The 20,003-nt window shown below is 43.3% G+C and overlaps 1 protein-coding gene across 2 annotated transcripts; it reads left to right on the forward strand.

Moving 5' to 3' along the window:
* The first annotated feature begins 915 nt into the window (after window positions 1-915).
* Window positions 916-18,825, forward strand: col1a1b (collagen, type I, alpha 1b). Of its 2 annotated transcripts, XM_023407742.2 has the most exons (51): window positions 916-1,134; window positions 2,762-2,956; window positions 3,525-3,550; window positions 3,746-3,781; window positions 4,603-4,695; window positions 5,268-5,336; window positions 5,535-5,579; window positions 5,680-5,733; window positions 6,083-6,136; window positions 6,417-6,470; window positions 6,718-6,771; window positions 6,878-6,931; window positions 7,060-7,104; window positions 7,264-7,317; window positions 7,497-7,541; window positions 7,756-7,809; window positions 8,796-8,894; window positions 9,017-9,061; window positions 9,148-9,246; window positions 9,372-9,425; window positions 9,538-9,645; window positions 9,898-9,951; window positions 10,211-10,309; window positions 10,400-10,453; window positions 10,613-10,711; window positions 11,044-11,097; window positions 11,223-11,276; window positions 11,384-11,437; window positions 11,558-11,611; window positions 11,880-11,924; window positions 12,024-12,122; window positions 12,536-12,643; window positions 12,881-12,988; window positions 13,154-13,207; window positions 13,321-13,374; window positions 13,496-13,603; window positions 13,804-13,857; window positions 13,962-14,015; window positions 14,150-14,311; window positions 14,420-14,527; window positions 14,717-14,824; window positions 15,005-15,058; window positions 15,245-15,352; window positions 15,471-15,524; window positions 15,625-15,732; window positions 15,831-15,884; window positions 16,194-16,301; window positions 16,395-16,677; window positions 16,772-16,962; window positions 17,084-17,326; window positions 17,479-18,825. In XM_023407742.2, exons 1-51 carry the CDS (start codon window positions 1,053-1,055, stop codon window positions 17,623-17,625), a joined length of 4,353 nt encoding a protein of 1,450 aa, XP_023263510.1. In that variant the 5' UTR covers window positions 916-1,052; the 3' UTR covers window positions 17,626-18,825. The 2 variants fall into 2 exon arrangements, with proteins under 2 accessions (XP_023263510.1, XP_023263511.1); XM_023407743.2 differs by lacking the exon at window positions 7,264-7,317.
* The last annotated feature ends 1,178 nt before the right edge of the window (window positions 18,826-20,003 follow it).

Below are 20,003 nucleotides of genomic sequence, written 5' to 3' on the forward strand. Positions count from 1 at the left end.
TTATTATTATCGGCACATATTTTATTCATTAGAAAGATGAAAGATGGTGGAGCAAGGGCTCTGATGCTTAATAATGGGGGGAAATGTAAAAGGTGAATTCTGGACACAGTGTGTGTGTGTTACATTATGTTTAACCATCTGTTCATACAGTCAGCTGGCACGAAACTACAGTGGCTTGTAGGTGCTTGATACTCAGGAGGTGTTTAGGCCCAGAATTAATGAAGAGTTTTGACACCTATAATAACATTAACAGGATTTCCCCTTAAGAATACACGTGAGAGAGATGCTTTTTTATTACTTGTGTATAGAAAATGATTTAATCTTCAAATACTGGAGCTTAAATGATCTGTCTGTTTTTTTCTACCTGGTTTGCGCTCTGTGCGTAAAATGCGCACACGTTGTTTAAACTCATAGTACATCATCAGACATTATTCTGAGCTCTTTCCTTCTTCTTTAAAATAAAACCATTAAGTCCAAGTGACCATATAAAATAAAGTTTCTCCCTGCAGAACCGAAATCAACCCATGTTTTTAAAAACAGGTACCTAAAGAAGGCTAAGCTGCAATGGAATCATCCACTGTCTGAACCATTAAAAGCCAGCTCAGCGACACAGTCTGAGGTCAGAAGCCGAAAAGACAAAAACACCCCAACAAAAGTCTCAATGAAGAAAATCCATGGAGAACAAGAGGATGGCAAAAACGCGTCTGAACCGTTGAGAGCCGCCGCGTAAACTGATGAAGTGCCCTCATCATCCACGTTTGAGCTGAAACGTGAACTTGTTTGACATGTTTTAAGACGGCCCCCTCTCTCTGATGAAGGAGGGACTCTGCGACTTGAACATGTACAAGATATGTGGTGGGCACGGGACCTCCCCAAAACTTTTTGGCATATAAAAGCCAAGCTAAGTCATTTGTTTAGGCAGTAGGGAGTTTCTGCTAGGGTCTGGATCGGAGTTACACACAGACCGGACCCTACCGTGTATGAGTGGTGTCTGAGGAGAAAAAGAGGATTCCCCCCTTGCCGCAAAGAATCTACATGTCTAATATTTAGACATGTTCAGCTTTGTGGATATCCGGTTAGCGCTTTTGCTCAGCGCAACGGTGCTTTTGGCGAGAGGTCAAGGCGAGGATGATAGTAAGTATCACTTTCAAACATTGATTTGAGTTGTTTTGGGACTGTGGCACCCTCAGGATGTGGATAGCCCGCAAGGATGCTGAGCAGTTTTGCTGGAACTGATCGTCCTCTGCGGGATACCTGACTCCAGAGATGGGCAAGGTTTTTACACAGGCACTGAGGCGTTTTGGTGTCTCTTTTTCTTAATGGCGATCTGGAAGCGAATAGGAATTTATAGACTGGACTTTTCTTTACTGTTTGATGCTCTCACTGGCGTGCAGATACACGCTCAGTGCGCGTCCTCCTGCTGGAGCGCAAAACTGAGGGGAGCAGCTGCGCTCTCTCTGATGCATGAGGACATTGGGTTCAAAGAGAGATGAAGCAGAGCACAAGCATTGATAAATCTGAAAACGAGCGAATGCAATTGATGAGTTTTAGAAAAGTTGTGTCACAAATATAAATCATAGGTCCTAGCACTTTTGTCTACAGCCTCACCATAAATGCATCAAAAGTGTGAAAACAGAAGTTTGTTGAGGAGTAAAACTTGACAGTGGGGATGTTTTCAGGCGTGACAGGGTTAAACTTCTGCAATAAAGCTTTGGGAGAATGTCAAACTGAATTAAAATTTAGCTTCTCTTTGCGTAAAACTGGACTGGTTTTGCTGAAAAAAGGGGGCAATGGAAAAATCGCTTCAGCCTGACGTCGCCAGTGAAATAGTCTAGACACTAATTAATCACTATGCAGGGAAGGGTGCGGAAGACCTGGTTCTATAGGTTAACAGCGCCACTCTGTGGCAAGTACCGGAACTGTGCATCAATCCATCCTTAAAGCCGGGGTCCTCCCACCGAGTGGCCCAACCTCACGTCCACCAGCTTGAAATGTGATTAGGCCCACTGTGATTTTCCACTCGTAGTCTTTGAGGGGAAAATATGAAAGTGCATTTGAGCAGGAATGTTGGATAGCGACTTGTGGAACCGTTGTTCTGTTGCACACCCAGTTCTGTACTCTATCCTGTATTGCACAGCCCAGATCACTTCCAGCTTCTGTAGACAATCACAGATGCTGCACCTCATCAGAGGCTCTATTCGTGCGCACACAATCATTCACCAAACACACGATTTTCCTAGAATTTATCTCATTAACAGCCTGTTAGCATGTCTGTGGCACCATCCAGGTGAAGACCAAGTGTGGCGTGGATGACAGAGATTAAAGGACAGAAAGGTCAAAAGCTGCTGAAAGGAAAAATAAAATTACCCCAGAGGTCTGAACTATCTGATGCACATCTGTCTTGAAATTGCAAGAACAACATCATCATGGGGAAAATTGATAAATGATTATTTTACTGAAGTTTACATTTGTGTTACATTGATGTCAGATCCAAGATGCTCTTCCTCCCTCTGTTTTATGATATTAAGTTGTTTTGCAAGCAGAGTAAGGTCTCCAGTCTAGGTCTACAGGGCACATCTGGCTCCCATATAATGCACGCATGTGAAGGTGTAGCCTGAGGATAAACCTGTACATAAACCACACAAGGTTCTACATACAATAATGCATTTATTAGACAAAAATCTAACCTAGATGTCCACTCCTTTTTTTGGATATTTACTTATTCACTGTTACCAAACTCACCTGGGTTTTCTGCTCTCAGGCACATTCGGCAGCTGCACATTAGACGGACAGTTGTACAACGACAAGGATGTATGGAAACCAGAGCCCTGCCAGATCTGCGTCTGTGACAGTGGAACCGTCATGTGCGACGAGGTGATCTGTGAGGACACATCCGACTGCGCCGATCCCATCATTCCCGACGGAGAGTGCTGCCCTATCTGCCCCGATACCGATGGTATTCCACCTTGATCCTCCTCAGCATTTCTGTGGTTAATTAGCTTACTGGCGCCACCTAGTGCCTCCCACCTCATCTCTGACGTGGCTATTTGGCCACAAGTGGACTTCAGGCCCTAAGCCTGCCTGCTTGCCTGAGGATTTTCAGTCGCTTTGGATTTACCTTCCGTTCATTTCAATTTCAATATGCATTCTTTTAACGATGGATTATACTTGCTCTTTGGTGAAGTCTGGGCAGTGAATTTTTAATTTCTCAGCATACGTACCTGTGCAGTGACGCTGCTGCGTGTAGCAGGGCCTACACATGTCCCATGTCTCCCAAAAACAACTTTTATATCATTGATTTTCCACTTTTTCCAGCAGAAGTGGTTTAGAATCAAATGAGCTGGCTTCTGATTCACAATCACAATGAAAGACTGTATTTCATGCTTTAGTCAGCACTGACTTTCAGTCTAGACCTACTGTACTTTCACTTTTACATTATTTTGTAAATGTCCAAAGTTATGTATGTGTCTGTCATAAATGTTCAAGAGGTGTTGACGTTGTCTTTTTCTCCGTTGGTTCTGTAGGACCCCAGGTTCCTGGAGAGGTTGAGGTACTTTTGCCCTTTTAACTTTGATTGATACTGAAATTGATGTGCATCGAGGGTCTGAGGCCTGCACTTCATAATGATCTCTCTTTGGAGATGCTGGCATGACCAATGTAGTTTGTCATTACACCTTCTTGTATTCTTTACAGTCTGGATGAAACACCGCAGCGTAGCCTAACTCGCTTTTTCTGTCTCTCATAGCCAGTAACTGGAGACGTTGGCCCCAAGGGAGACAAGGTAGGTTCCAGTTTATGTGAACTCTCAACATCATTGACACTATTCAAGAGACCTTTTCTGTCTTTAGATGTAAATGACACCTATGTATTTAAAAAAAATACTGATTGAATTTATTTACTATAAGAACAGACTGACTGTTGGGGACAAGAATAATGTTTAAGCAGCTTTGTCTTTTAGATATTTTTGAATACGAAATAAATTAGATGCATTTGTCCCAACAATGACATATTAGTGTTGATCATTGTGTAATTTTCAACACAAATTATATTGGCCTGCTCAGTTTCAGTAACATTTACAACATATACCATATTGCAAATCATGCATTGCATTGCATTGGGTTAATTATGTTTATTTTCATTAAGATTTTAAAGGACAGTTTTTACTTCCTTGAACATTTCACCAATTCCTGACAAAATGTGAAAATGTACACAGCACCATTGTGTATCTGCTGAGTGAGCCCCTACAAATGGGTTTAAATGCCGCTGAAGATTCTGTGACTTATCTCTCGCTGATGACTTTTGATGATTAGGTCACGAGGTCAGCAGGTCATTAAAAGTTCAAAGGTCACATAACACAAATGAGCTTTAAAAATGAACTCACTTTTATATTCAAGTGGAAAAATAAACATTTAATATCAATGTACACAGGATGCACAAAACAGTTTCTAACTTTGTGAATTTAAATCATGATTTCAGGGAAAACACTGATTTTGCTAGTAACTACAATTCTTCCTGGAAGGCAAATTAATAATGAGTTACAAAACTAATATAATTAGTAAAGAATATTAACAATTAACCATTTCTGTTTGATTTTTTTTACAGGGTCCCGTTGGTCCTCCTGGCAATGATGGAATCCCCGGACAGCCTGGTCTTCCCGGCCCACCCGGCCCCCCTGGCCCCCCTGGCCTTGGCGGAGTAAGTATCACCAAGTCAGAACACCCATAAAGTCTGGGATCGAGTGTTGTATATGACTTGGGTCAGATGAGATACATCCTAAAAACTCATGGTAGTCTCTGATCTCTGAAAGCTGTCCAGTATTTTTTCAATTCAGGATCGAATCAGTCCGTAATCATTCATTTTACACAGACTTGAGGAGGAAGAATACTCCTCCATGTGTATTTCAGCACTGGGAGTGCAGACAGCTCCCTGGTCCTCAGGTTTAGGTCTGGGGAAAAGGCCTGTGTTCATCTGACCAGTTTATTCAGTCAGGGAAATGAACACATGAAAGTCCCACCAAGCAGTTATACCATTTCAACATGTTAAACTTTGACTAAATATCTGTGCTATAGGATCTAACATAGATTTACTGTTAGCAATTCTTCCTCTTTATACAGGATGTGATTCAGATTTACCATGAATTGACACTAGTAATCAAGTCACTGCAACTGTCCCATGTGTTGTTTTTGTGCCACAGTAACTCAAAACCAGTACTCTGAAGTGTTATTTCTCAAAGCTCTGGGACTAATTCTTTTCTTCTCTCCTTGCAGAACTTCTCTCCTCAAATGAGCTATGTTGACCACTCCAAATCCTCCGGCCCACCCGTCCCTGGCCCCATGGTATGAAGGCTTTACTTTCTCTCAACATATCTTTGTTTAGCTGTTTACATTATTGTCAGCAGTAAACATTTGAAATCCAGGTTAATGCTGACTCACATTGCTTCTCACATGTATATATAGCTCTGTGTTTATTCAGTTTGATGTTGCCACAAATCGAATCTTCAATATAAAAGCTTTTTTTCGTATCTTCATCAACAGGGTCCTATGGGTCCTCGTGGTCCTCCTGGACCCCCTGGCTCCTCTGTAAGTATTCCTTATCAATTACATGACTGTATCTCAGATGACTGCATGAACATAAAAAACAAATATGTTGTATTGATCTGTTTTTCTTGTTGTCCTTCAGGGTCCTCAGGGTTTCACCGGACCCCCTGGAGAGCCTGGTGAGCCCGGAGCCTCTGTGAGTATACAAAACCTTCTACTAAATAAATACTTGTCTTGGTTTGTCTTTGATGAAGATGATGAATTGGGCAGAAAAAGCTCATTAGTTCACAACTCAGTCAGGAACCCCATAAATCTGCATGATTGTCCTTCTTGTTTACATTCAAATTTGTTATTGCTGGTACCGTTACATACATTACTCCCTGTTGTAATCACCCTCTGACTCATACCACTTTTTGTCAGTGATAAATGCCCCACTCACCCCTTTGTTCTTCACCCCCAAGCAACATAGTGAACATTCATAGACATTACCTGCAAATACTCAACATTACTTTGGTGCTAATCCAGTTGTTTATGGGTGTTTTTAGGGTGCCATGGGTTCTCGTGGTCCTTCTGGCCCCCCTGGAAAGAACGGAGATGATGTAAGGGACTTATTAAATTATTTCCTTCCTGTGTATCCTTGCTTACCGGACTTGTTTACGTCTATGGATGTCATACAGTTATATTCATGATAATTCATAACCTACCGAAAGAATTAAACTGGTCCTTTTAACACTTAGTAGATTAATTAATCTTCACATTTTCTACTGTTGTTTTCTTTATGTCATTTATTTATTGTCTGAAGGATACATACTGCAGTCAGTGATTGTTGATGCCACACCCTCATCTCTTACTAACCTCCTCTCTGTGCGTCTTCAACAGGGTGAGCCCGGCAAACCTGGACGCCCCGGTGAGCGCGGAGCTGCTGGCCCTCAGGTGAGCGATTCCCATTGAGGGCAAAAGGTCAGGAGATGGTCAGGCAAAAATGAATCCAATACTGGCATTTCTCAAATGTCAGTATTGGATTGGACAAATGCTCAAATGTCCATTCAGTAGCTCTCAAAACTCCTGGTCCTGGTTGTACCTCCTCTCCATTTGCTGAAATATGTTAATATTGAAAGTTATTACAGGAAGTTGTGATGCAAGATCAGTTAGTAACATATCTCTTGTTTTCCTCCTGCAGGGTGCTCGTGGATTCCCCGGAACCCCTGGACTCCCCGGCATCAAGGGACACAGAGTGAGTTCGGAGGAGCATTGAATACCAAAATCATTCTTTACAACTGCTGTCCTTGTCATTATGAGTGTGTGACTGATCTTATGATGCTCGTTGATTTTGTCCACAGGGTTTCAGCGGTCTGGATGGAGCTAAGGGAGACGCAGGACCTGCTGGCCCTAAGGTGAGATAGCAGGATGTGCTCTTGCTCTCCAAAGCAGGAAGCTCATCGTATAGTGCACCAATATTTCAGTTTGAATCACGAGGTTACATCCGTTCTAATGCCAATCTCTATTTCCCATCTATCTACAGGGAGAGGCCGGTGCCTCTGGTGAGAACGGTGTCCCTGGCTCCATGGTATGTTTTGTTTCACCTCAATTAATTTGTTGACATGCACTTTACTCTAAGGAATAGCCATTCTTGTACAGTATAGATTAGATGCAACACTTTAATTCTCATCCCATTCATAGCCGTTGCGCTGTCAAGCTAATATCGTTCTCTTCTTGTCTTTTCTAGGGTGCCCGTGGTCTCCCTGGTGAGAGAGGCCGCCCTGGACCTCCTGGCCCCTCTGTAAGTAACCTTATCCATTTACTGAAATACCTGACTGGGGAAAGACTGGAGCATGTTCCTGTTTATCTGTGATATTTAGTCATGTACTGTTGTTTAGATCTGCTTATGTTTGCACATTTTGAGTCATATATGTTTTTTTCCCAAATGTCACTTGGATTGAATCTCCTCCTTCTCTGCAGGGTGCTCGTGGTAATGATGGCAACACTGGTCCCGCTGGTCCTCCCGTAAGTATTTTATTTTGCACTGTTAACTGTTAATTATAGCACCTACCTAAAACTGTTCAGTGACGTTGCTACAAAATACTGTTGATTTGGTACCAAACAGTTGCTATAAATGGGATCATATGGAATGATTCATTGTTAGTTTACCATCAAATCATTGGATGTCTTTGTGCATCAAGATTGTCTGTTAACATCATCATGCGTCTTTATTCGTCAGGGACCTACTGGATCTGCTGGTCCCCCCGGATTCCCCGGTGGTGCTGGAGCTAAGGTAAGTCACCCAATACTCAAGACATTTTTTATATCACATCAAAATACAGTGATTAGTTGGCTTGCTAGGTTTCTCATCCTTAGATTAGGTTCAGCAATATCACTCAGCTTCACTGCTCCATGTCTAACTTGGTGTGCATCATGAAACCTTTAAAATTGCATCTATGTATCCATCAAATAGCGGTTGTCCATACAGCCAGGGACAACTCAGGAGTAACATGATAATATTTTAACTTATCGGCACCCACTCACTTTGTAACCCACCTGACTGTATGTCTCATCATCTCCCTGATCTTGTTCATTAGTAGGAAAACTGGGGACATTAACTGTCTGTGCAGATTAATCTCATTCATCCCACTTGGACTGTAGGAGGTTTTAGTGTCTGTAGAATCCTCATTGGGGAAACTTCCCAAAGCAAATTCCACTAATGAATTATACTCTCCATGCTCCAAAGTGAGCCATTAACCAGCATGTCAGTTTGGCACAACACTATATACCCCCAGGTGAACACTGCAGCCACCAGATGGCATCAGTAGACCTCAAATGGCACCTTAACTCTGTCGCCCTGTTTAAATCCGTGAGGGATCTATTTTAATACCCTTTAACTCCCACCTATTCTGAAGTCACACACACCGGAGCTATTTTAAGAATCAAGAGGAGGAGAGTAGACAAAACAGTCAGTGATGTGACAACTGTCAAAAACTGGGCTGTGATGACAGAACAATGTCATGATTTGAAATGGATACAAGCAGTGAACCAATTCAAGCTGTAACATTTTGAAAAATTGATACACTTAATTTCCCACTAGTGTCAATAAACTAGTTCAACATAGATCTCGTCTTTACATTGTAATTCACTTGTATATGTAATGTAATTAATATTGGGCAAGATGGACGGCTTCTTTGAGCTCTATCATTTATTTTGTTTTCATTAAGGTACTCACAGTATTGAAGCAGATTTCTGAGACATTGTTTCTTCCCTCCACAGGGAGAGACTGGTCCTCAGGGAGGCCGTGGATCTGAGGGACCCCAGGGAGCCCGTGGTGAGCCTGGTAACCCAGGACCTGCTGGACCTGCTGGAGCTGCTGTGAGTGGATACTGGACTACCTATAGGCGCCTTTTTATACGCTGTCAAATCCATAACAGAAATTTAAAAAAAAAAAATGAATGATTCATATTAAACACTTTATGTCCTTCCTCTCTCTTTAGGGTGCCCCTGGATCTGATGGTTCCCCTGGTGCTAAGGGTTCTCCTGTAAGTGTCATACACACTGATCCCTTTTTATTACACTTAAATCCTGCATATGAAGTTTTCTGACACCCTGATTCTCCATCTCATAGGGTGCTTCTGGTATTGCTGGTGCTCCTGGTTTCCCTGGTGCTCGTGGTCCTGCTGGAGCTCAGGGAGCTGTTGGTGCTCCTGGTCCCAAGGGTAACAGTGTGAGTAGACAGTTGATTGCGTGAAGTTGTTTGAGTTTTGGTTTCAGCACACATTGTTTGCCAGCATTATTGAGACCCTGGATCACCTGACAGCTTAAATAAAATGTGCCTGTTTCTGCCAACAGGGTGATGTTGGCACTCCTGGTCCCAAGGGAGAGCCTGGTTCCAAGGGAGAGTCTGTAAGTTTCAGAAATACATGATTTTGCAGTTAATTTAAGATTCTGTGTGATATTAGCTAATAACTTTGAAGACCTTAGTTTTGAACAAATATCCCTTCCTTTCTTTTTCCAGGGCCCCGCTGGAGTTCAGGGACTTCCTGGCCCCTCTGGTGAGGAGGGAAAGAGAGGAGCTCGCGGAGAGCCCGGTGTTGCTGGACCCCGTGGACCCAGTGGAGAGCGTGTATGTTACTCCATCTTTCTCTTCAACTACATCAAACTTCCGTCAGATACTGTAGTTGCCTTTGGTTTGAGGAGAAGAACAAACTTGTAAATCATGGGCAACAATCAGGTCTCGATGTTAAAATCCTCTGATGGATGCTCCTACAAAGCAGTTTACATGTTTACAGTATGTTAAATTCCCGGGGGGATTCACCCCTGGAGTTGAGCATTTACACCACAGTTAGTGACATGCTTGTGTCTGTTTTTCCATTAGGGTGCCCCTGGTGCTCGTGGTTTCCCTGGTGCTGATGGAGCTGCTGGTGGCAAGGTGAGTTACTTAATATACCCAATACATTCTCATCCAGGGTGGTAATGAATCTGTCAAACTTGGTTCTGGCTTACTACACCCCTTATCTCACCAATTTGGATTGTATCCCACTGATAATATGAGGTCACTCACTGAAAAACTTCAGAAATCCATAAAAACATTAGCAAATATTTAAATAGGGATAATATAGCTTATAAACTTCACCCACTATCATGAACTTATGGAGGTTTCTCCTGACTCTTCTTCTCTCGTATGACAGGGAGCCCCTGGTGAGCGTGGTGCCACCGGCGCAATTGGAGCTCAGGGAGCAACTGGTGAGTCTGGAAGCCCCGGTGCTCCCGGTGCCCCTGGATCCAAGGTGGGTTCTCCAGCATATTTCTTCCTGTGCAACATGAAATTCTCTTTAATCTTAAACTAAAAGTAAAATATCATGGCCCTTTCTCCATAGGGTATGACTGGTAGCCCTGGAAGCCCTGGCCCTGATGGCAAATCTGGACCTGCTGTAAGTACTAAATCACTATTAGTATCAGATAATATCAACTTTAATAAGAGAAAATATTTTATTATAATAAGAAGAGGAATTGCAGCTGTAATCAGTCATTTTAGTCATGATAGGAGAGCATATTTTAAATATTTCCTCCTGTTTTCCAATGATCTTTAGGGTTCACCTGGACAAGATGGCCGCCCTGGACCTGCTGGCTCCACTGGAGCCAGAGGCCAGCCCGGAGTTATGGGATTCCCTGGACCCAAGGGAGCCGCTGTGAGTTAACAGAACGTCTCCACTCATTTTGGTTTCAAATGCAAAAAAGAGATCTCTAAAGGGTGTATAGATGTGGTCACCATCATCAAATTTCAAGTTCAGTTTTTGTTAATGTTATACATATCATTCATCCTGGTAAGAAAAGTATTCCTAGCACTAAATAAAAACACAGTTGTTTTAAATAAACAAAAATAAGCTGTAAGGAGATCACAAAGAAATTAGTATAATCTGTGTCAGTCCTTTTGTGGCCCATTACATTAAATTAAAACAGGAATACTGATGCAAAATCTTTAATGAGCAGGTGTAAGTGTGGACTTTGTTCTTCTTAACAGGGTGATGGTGGTAAGCCTGGTGAGAGAGGACCTGCTGGTGCTACTGGCGCTGTTGTAAGTACTTGTATATACAAATCACACTCTGTAAACAACTGTAAAAAACTGATGTTTTCTATGTAAAAAAAAAAAAAAGCTGAGAAGCTGTTGAAAATTGATTTGGGTCATGTTTTTGTTCACAGGGTGCCCCTGGCAAAGATGGTGACGTTGGTGCTCCTGGACCTTCTGGCCCTGGTGTATGTATCTCTCTAAAGCAACTGATATTTCCATCAGTATTTTGATGTACATTTTAACTTTTACATTACCTGTTTAAAGGTTTCTCATCATTACATTTTCTGTTCAGGGACCTGCTGGAGAGAAGGGAGAGCAGGGACCTGCTGGTCCTCCCGGATTCCAGGTGGGTTTCTCAGCAGCCTGAGCCCTGTCTTTGGTTTGGTTGTTATATTTCTGAGCTGTGTCACAATTTTACTTATTAAACGTATTAAATTTTAAAATAACTTCCTTATTATTTGTGCAGGGTCTTCCTGGACCCCAAGGTTCTACTGGTGAGACTGGCAAGCCTGGTGAGCAGGTAAGAGTCACAGGATATTGGCTTCATAGCCATCCCTACTTGTAAACTAGGCCTTCATGTGTAATTTAAAAGTTAGTTGCTATTCATACATCTTATATGCAGTCAGTTATGAAGCACATACAGCATATAGAGTTACGAGTATTGTGAGGTTTCAAGATTAAAGATTTTGTCATTAGAATCCTGCTGGGAGATTTCTTCATTGCAAATCATACTGAAACAGTAAATCAAAATTCATGAAAACCATCTCCCCATTCCCTCTTTTCTTCAGGGATCTCCTGGTGAGGCTGGACCCCATGGCCCATCTGGACCAAGAGTGAGTATCTACTGCATTTCAGAAGCAACAATGGTAAACCCTGTTCCTCTGGTTTTTAGCTAAAATGGTCACGACTGATGCGTCTCTTCTGTCCTTCAGGGCGACAGAGGTTTCCCCGGTGAGCGCGGTGCTACCGGTATCACTGGCCCCACTGGAGCCCGTGGTGCCCCCGGCCCTGCTGGTAGCGATGGACCTAAGGTAGGTTAACAAAAACAAAAAACTGTTAAACATTAAACACTGATTTTGATATTAAATATAATTTTTCACTCCAGTTCAGTTTTTGAAATGACACAGAATTTAAGAGAATTCAACTAGTTCACTGACATCAACACACAACCATTCACAGGAAAGTGTTAGCACATATATCAGTCGCAAAACTACCATAAAACAGGCAGATACATATCTTTCATATTCTTTCAGGTCCATAAACTGAGAGCAGTCCAACATATTAAAACATCCTGTCATACAAAGAGGCCAGTTTTGTAAAACATAGTTTGCTGCTTTCTTTTTGCCAGTATATAACAGACATGATTGATTATTTCACTTGCAGCCCATTTGATTTTCCTGATGGATAATAATGGGATTATTTATGTTTTTGTGTTTGTGTGCAGGGAGAGCCCGGTGCTGCTGGTGCCCCCGGCGGTATTGGAGCCCCCGGTATGCAGGGAATGCCCGGCGAGCGCGGAGCTTCTGGTCTTCCTGGTGTCAAGGGAGAGAGAGTGAGTATTACACCAATACAGTGTAGGTTATCAATGTTTATCACGACAAACACAAACGGGAAAGAGTTTGATTTAGTGGGAATTAAGGGGGAGAAACTCTCTCACTGTTATAGTCACAGTTACTTTCAGTTTCTCAAACTGATCAGCAAAATATAAAGTTCTTGTAACTAAGTAATGGTGGGTAAACTTTTTTTAATATCATCTCCAGCCACCTTAATAACCTTTCTCTCTTCTCAGGGTGATGGTGGTTCCAAGGGAGTTGATGGTGCCCCTGGTAAAGATGGCGTGCGTGGTATGACTGGTGCTATTGGAGTCCCTGGACCTCCTGGTGCTCAGGGTGAGAAGGTAAGAGTGGCCACTACATTGTCTTCCTACAAATATCACAGATCCAGATTCTTGATGCTCTGGCTTTGTCCTCCCCCGGCTAATGTGGGTTAAGTCATAAAATTAGTAGTTAGGATGACCAACTAACTTGTCTGCTCACTTGTCCTCCTTCCTCTCTGGTTTTAGGGTGAGGGTGGCCCCCTTGGAGTCTCTGGACCCACTGGTCCTCGTGGTTCCCCTGTAAGTCCTTTTTCCAACACACCTAATTGAAAACTAGAAAGCAAACTCAAAAACATGCTCAACATAAACTTTATATCATGTCTGAATGACCCTAAAACTTCTTTCTCCAACAGGGTGAGCGTGGAGAGACTGGACCTCCCGGACCTGCCGGATTCGCTGGACCTCCTGTAAGCCCGTCAATAATTACATTTTAGCCCAAGACTGAAAAGTACAACACACTTACTTAGGTTAGAGGTGACTCAAGAAAGCATGAGTTGACTTGCGTCTTCTCTCGCCCTCCAACCTCAGGGTGCTGATGGTCAGCCTGGTGCCAAGGGAGAGACTGGAGACAGCGGACCCAAGGGAGATGCTGGTTCTCCTGGACCTGCCGGACCTCTTGGAGCTTCCGGTCCTCAGGTAGGCCCACATATCAGATGACACATACTGTAGAGTAGTAATGGATAACACAATTCACAGTATACCAACCAATATTTTTATTTCATTATTGATGCCAGATGGTAGTGGTAATGAGTTTTATAAATGGGATATATTGATGATGATGATGATGATGATTAGATAGTGACTCCTCTTTAACTTATTCATTTTTCTGTCAACAGGGACCTGCTGGTCCTCCTGGAAGCAAAGGTGCTCGTGGTGGTGCTGGACCTCCTGTAAGTATCCCATCAACATGTAAGAGTTTATAGAATCAGGTGACACTCTAAAAGTTGTTTCAAGTTTCATTCATGATTTCATGTGTTTGTGTGTGCACTTGTAGGGTGCTACTGGTTTCCCTGGACCTGCTGGCAGAGTTGGACCCCCTGGCCCTGCTGTACGTATCGCAGTGTCCACATGACACAGTTGCAATATACCAAAATACAATCTTGTCTTCAGTCTGTTTGAATATCAGCATCGTGGTCTTCAGCAAAGTTCAACTCAATACCATGACTCCTCTTTTGCTTCCAGGGAACTGGCGGACCCCCTGGACCCGTTGGACCCGTTGGCAAAGATGGAGCAAGAGGAGCTCGTGGTGAGACTGGCCCTGCTGGTCGCCCTGGTGAGGCTGGTGGTGTTGGAGCCCCAGGAATCGCTGGAGAGAAGGGATCTCCTGGCTCTGATGGAGCCCCTGTGAGTGCCTGCTATAGTTGTGAAGGTTTTTGACAACGTAAAATCGTACTACAGCGATCTCTTTTCATTTATGTGCCCACTAATTGACTGCTATGTCCTTCTGCGCAGGGTTCCGCTGGTATTTCCGGACCCCAAGGTGTTGCTGGACAGCGTGGTATTGTAGGTCTCCCCGGACAGCGTGGAGAGCGCGGTTTCCCTGGTCTTCCTGGACCATCTGTGAGTATCTCTGAATACGCTATGGTCAGAGTGCATTCTGTAAACTCTGTGGCCTAAATGACAAAGTACAACAATCTTTAGGGTTTCCTTTGCATCAGGACAGGACAGTATGAATGTACATTATTTCTAAAACTCCCATCTGCACATCCACATGCATGCAGATCACTGACTTCTCTTGTATTACTTCAGGGTGAGCCTGGAAAGCAGGGACCTTCTGGACTTGTTGGTGAGCGTGGAATCCCCGGACCTGCTGGACCCCCTGGACTGTCTGGTGCCACCGGAGAGGCTGGTCGTGAGGTATGCCGCCTGTTGTCTGTTGTACCATGTAGAGTACTTACACAGGAGGGTCTCACACTCCTACAGTCCACGCATATTCACTCATTGGCCGATGATGCACTGAATCTGTGCAGATACAGAATGGCTGCCCTAGAATGTTGATGCTAACCATTGAACATAATGATGATTGCTCCTCCACAGGGATCTCCCGGTCATGATGGTGCCCCTGGTCGTGACGGAGCTACTGGCCCCAAGGTAAACTTCCTTTTCTGGTCTAATTTTTTAAGTCTTTCTCAGGCCTCAAATAATATCTCAATACCAAACCCTCTACTTTGTTTTGCCTGATCATTTAATCTTTAGTCCGATACAGTTTCCCACTAGAAACGGTACAATTAGCCTTAAGCCTCCTAGCATCCTCTCACTGGAGATTTATTCCTACAGGGAGACCGTGGTGAGAGTGGCATGGCTGGACCCCCTGGAGCCCCTGGTGCTCCTGGAGCCCCCGGAGCTGTTGGCCCATCTGGAAAGACTGGTGACCGTGGAGAGAGTGTAAGCGCCCCCTTCTGTTTATCTTGATGCTACTGAAAGATGTACATTTGGTAATACACTGGGAAGATAACTTAAAATTTTTTTGTCATCTGATTTTCCCACTCTCTCCTTCCTCTAGGGTTCCGCTGGTCCCGCCGGTCCTGCTGGTCCCGCTGGTGTCCGTGGTCCTGCTGTACGTTCATCACTGCATTATATGTATCACTAACATCTCTTAGCATCATTTTGAAATAATGGAGAAGTCCTCATTTTGACCTCCTGTTGCCTTTGTTCAGGGACCTTCTGGTGCCAAGGGAGACAGAGGAGAGGCTGGTGAGGCTGGAGAGAGAGGCCACAAGGGACACAGAGGATTCACTGGCATGCAGGGTCTGCCCGGACCCGCCGTAAGTAACTGGTTCAAACTGATAGAGAAGCAAAAGTTGGTTGATTACTGCATCAACAACATCAAACATTTGATATAAATATCTTCATCTGCCTCTAGGGAACTGCTGGAGAGAGAGGACCTGCTGGTGCCTCTGGACCCGCTGGACCTAGAGTAAGTACAATTTCTCACATTATTGGTGGTTATCTACACACAAAACAATAATGATTCTATAGCACTCAGATACTTTTTGGTTTTCCTTAAAATGTTTCCATTGACTCAAAACAGTTGTGCAGAGTGAATGGCCACTAATCCAGAAAGTGACATAATAAAAAAGATGCAGTGCAAATGCAGTGCAAGATAAGCAGGATCATACATGTTATAGCATATATACATGCACATGATGTCAGTAAAATGACAAGCTGAACTGTAATGAACTGATGTTTTTTCTCATTGAGTGATGATGTGGCTTTTGTTCCATAGGGACCTGCTGGATCTAATGGTTCCCCTGGTAAGGATGGCATGAACGGTCTGCCCGGACCCATCGGACCCCCTGGACCTCGCGGTCGCAATGGAGAGATGGGACCTGCTGTAAGTTGCACCACTATCTTTATAATATCCATATACTTGTAAATTCACTTTGAATGTGGTTATAAAATGGAAACCCCTGGTGTTTTCAAAAAGGGTCCTCCTGGACCTCCTGGACCTGCCGGACCCCCTGGACCTCCTGGCGGTGGATTCGACTTCGTCAGCCAGCCAATCCAGGAGAAGGCCCCCGATCCCTTCCGTGGCGGCCACTACCGCGCTGACGACCCCAACATGATGCGCGATCGCGACATGGAGGTTGACACCACCCTCAAGACCCTGACCCAGAAGGTCGAGAAGATCCGTAGCCCCGACGGTACCCAGAAGAGCCCTGCCCGCATGTGCCGTGACCTGAGGATGTGCCACCCTGAGTGGAAGAGCGGTGAGTGCGAGTCGGAGCCCTGTTGGAGCCTTTAGATGGAGTATAACATGAGGATAAGCTCCGATTCAAACTGTTTTATGTTCCTTCGTTACAGGCGCTTACTGGGTTGACCCCAACCAGGGCTCTCCTCTGGATGCCATCAAGGTCCACTGCAACATGGAGACTGGCGAGACTTGCATCTACCCCAGCGAGTCCAGCATCCCCATGAAGAACTGGTACCTCAGCAAGAACATCAGAGAGAAGAAGCACGTCTGGTTCAGCGAGTCCATGACCGGTGGATTCCAGGTGAGAAGACAGTGTCTCAAAAACTTCATCCTCATCCACTGATAGGTTATAGGACATGTACAGCACTGTTAAGCCAATGACGGTAAAACATGTGCATTCTTCTCTTCCCTCCACCGTGCAGTTCCAGTATGGCAGTGACGGAGCCGATTCCGAGGATGTCAGCATCCAGATGACCTTCATGCGCCTGATGTCCAACCAGGCCTCTCAGAACATCACATACCACTGCAAGAACAGCATTGCCTACATGGACTCCGCCACTGGCAACCTGAAGAAGGCTCTGCTTCTCCAGGGCTCCAACGACGTCGAGATCAGAGCCGAGGGCAACAGCCGCTTCACATACAGCGTCAGCGAGGATGGCTGCACGGTGAGTTTACATAAAAATTCATAAAAAATTGGTAAAATCATCTGACCTTGTCTTGTCTAGAGAAGCAAGATTTTACAGCATGTGTGCAAATGTAATTGAGTCAGTTTTTTGGAGCAATTTCTGAAATTTTCTCCTTTTCCTCCTCTCCACAGTCACACACTGGCGCATGGGGCAAGACAGTCATCGACTACAAGACATCAAAAACATCTCGCCTGCCCATCATTGACATTGCTCCTATGGATGTTGGTGCCCCTGATCAGGAATTTGGCGTCGAAGTTGGCCCCGTTTGCTTCTTGTAAAAATGAAAGAAATATGGACATGACATTGTTGTTTTTTTTTCTAGCAGTCATCTCTAAATCCTTTTTTTCTATGCATTCAAAACTCATTCGGCTGCCATTGGCCCACATGCTTAAAACCACTCTACTGAAGACGATGTTTGTGTTTTTTCCAATCATGAGAAGTTTTTGGGACTGCTACTTCAACCGAAAACCAACCACAAGGACACTTTAAAAAGAATCTTTTGTTTCCACTGGCAACAAGAAAATAATATATACTTGTGTAAAATTTCCCCCTGGAGATTGAGAAAAAAAAAAGAAAAAAGAAAGATCCACACTCGCAATGAAACACAGGTGACTTTTGCCATTTTCTACCACTGCAGAAGGACATTGAAAACAACAAATGATATGTACCATTTTTCTGGTGTTAAATAAATTGTAAAAAGTGTGAAGTGTCTTCTTGTTATAAATTCCTAAAAAAAAAAAAAAAACACCTGAATGTTGCTCAGACAAACTTGACCAGCTAATGAGCAAGACAAAGAAGCTCACCTTCATTGCAATATGTAGATGGCTACCTCATAACAAGAAGTCACCCCCAATTTTTCTTAAATGAAAAGGGTATATTTTACACAACAAGTCTATTGGGGGGGGGGAATTAAAACATTCAAAGGTGCTATTACCAACTCAATGAGGTCCAGTTATTGGTGTTTGATGGTGAGACTATCACTGTCATACTGTAATTACTGCCACTAATGTCTGCAGAACCTTTGGTGCTACTAAATTGACTCATTGTCTTGTTGTCTATGCAGTGCAATTGTTTTCTTCTTAAGTGTTGGTTTGATAACAGAGCTCCTCTGCAAAGGTGATGACTGCAGATGTAATGCATGCAATCATGTCTTTGTAGATAAAAGCAAGTGACTCTGATTCAATATCATTTCCCTGCCCATGTGTTCAGTGTTGACCTTTCTGTCTGTTTTGCCCCTGTGGAAAACTCCTCTTCACTAAAAAAAAACAATAGAAAAAACAGCACACATCTCCCATCCTGTTGTTTATGTTGTTTGTTGATGTCTTTTTCGCGAAGGGTTTCTTAAAAAAGAATTTGAAGCAGACCCACTTTCATGGTTTAAAAGAGAGATTCTGTACTTATTTTGTACATGTATAATAAATCGAGATGTTTTTAATTATTTTGGGTGCTGAAATAAAGCATGTGAAGTGGTCTACTCAGTGGCGGAGTTTTCACTGTTATGTTTTGCAACTGTTGTGAAACTGAAATCAGGTGGTAGGAGCTGGAAAGTATTCCACATACTGAAACTGCATTTCACATTCTTAGGAGACCCATGCATGTTAGATCTCTGGTATTGAAATATAATTAAAGTAGGTTGAGAAATCAACTGTTCCACAACAGCTTCTACTAAGCAGCAGTGAAAACAAGGCCAATACTTAAGACTCCAACCTGGCTCGTCTTACTCTCACAATTAGTGCAAATTATTGGCTCTGCAGCTCGTTTCCTTTAGAAATCAGGTCTAAAATCAGTGTAAATGTACCTGACAGCCAGAAATGTTAATGGGACATGTAACTGTGGCAGTTTCCATGTCTTGTTTTCATTTCCACACTCAAAAACAGGGAACTGCATTTGCATGAGAATCACTGTTCACTGTTAACAGGAGAGGAGATGTGTGTAAAACCCGAACGCTGTGAAAACAGATGAAGATACACCAGCGACCTCTTCTGGACGTCTAGTGCGACAACAGCTGCTTTAAAGGGAAGTTTAACGCTGGAACATGGTTTGACATTTTCCGGGCTTCAGCGCTCACCTTTGGCCTCCACTCAAGATGTCACGACCTGAGAAAACACTACCATGATGCTCCCTTCATCTCTAGTTATTCAGTATCTCATAATAAAAAAGTAAAAGGTAAGTGAAAAAGGTAAGTCTTTGTTAATCATCTAGTGACCACTGTCCACTTGCCCCATTGTTCCCAGCTGGGAACAACTGAGATAGAGAAATACAGATAGAGGAAACACATTTTTATTCATATATAAATGTGACAGACTGTTTATATAAAGACAAAAAAACAGCTAATCTCTTCATCTTATCTGATGCCCTCCAGTACTGCACCCATTGAAGTCAATTAAAGTAAAAAGTAAATGCAGTTGTACTTTGAAATGGTAAAACAAAGGTTTGGCAGCCTTGTCATTGAGCCTAGTTAAGTAAACCTCTGTCTTTATATGTTGTCTTCCATATGCACAGTATGTCCCTCTCCTGTAGTAATGAGCTGTACAAAGCTTGCTCAAGCTGCCAAGCGTCTCTGAAATGTGAGTGTGAATGCCTTTTCCTTTTACTCCAATTACTCCTCCAACCAAGAGACTGACTACACGTCTAACATCTTAGGCTTAGTTAATGG

The sequence above is a fragment of the Seriola lalandi genome, unplaced genomic scaffold (assembly GCF_002814215.2).
Source record: "Seriola lalandi dorsalis isolate HSWRI2012SDOR001 ecotype SW California unplaced genomic scaffold, Sedor1 jcf7180002054346, whole genome shotgun sequence".
Lineage (NCBI taxonomy): Eukaryota > Metazoa > Chordata > Actinopteri > Carangiformes > Carangidae > Seriola > Seriola lalandi.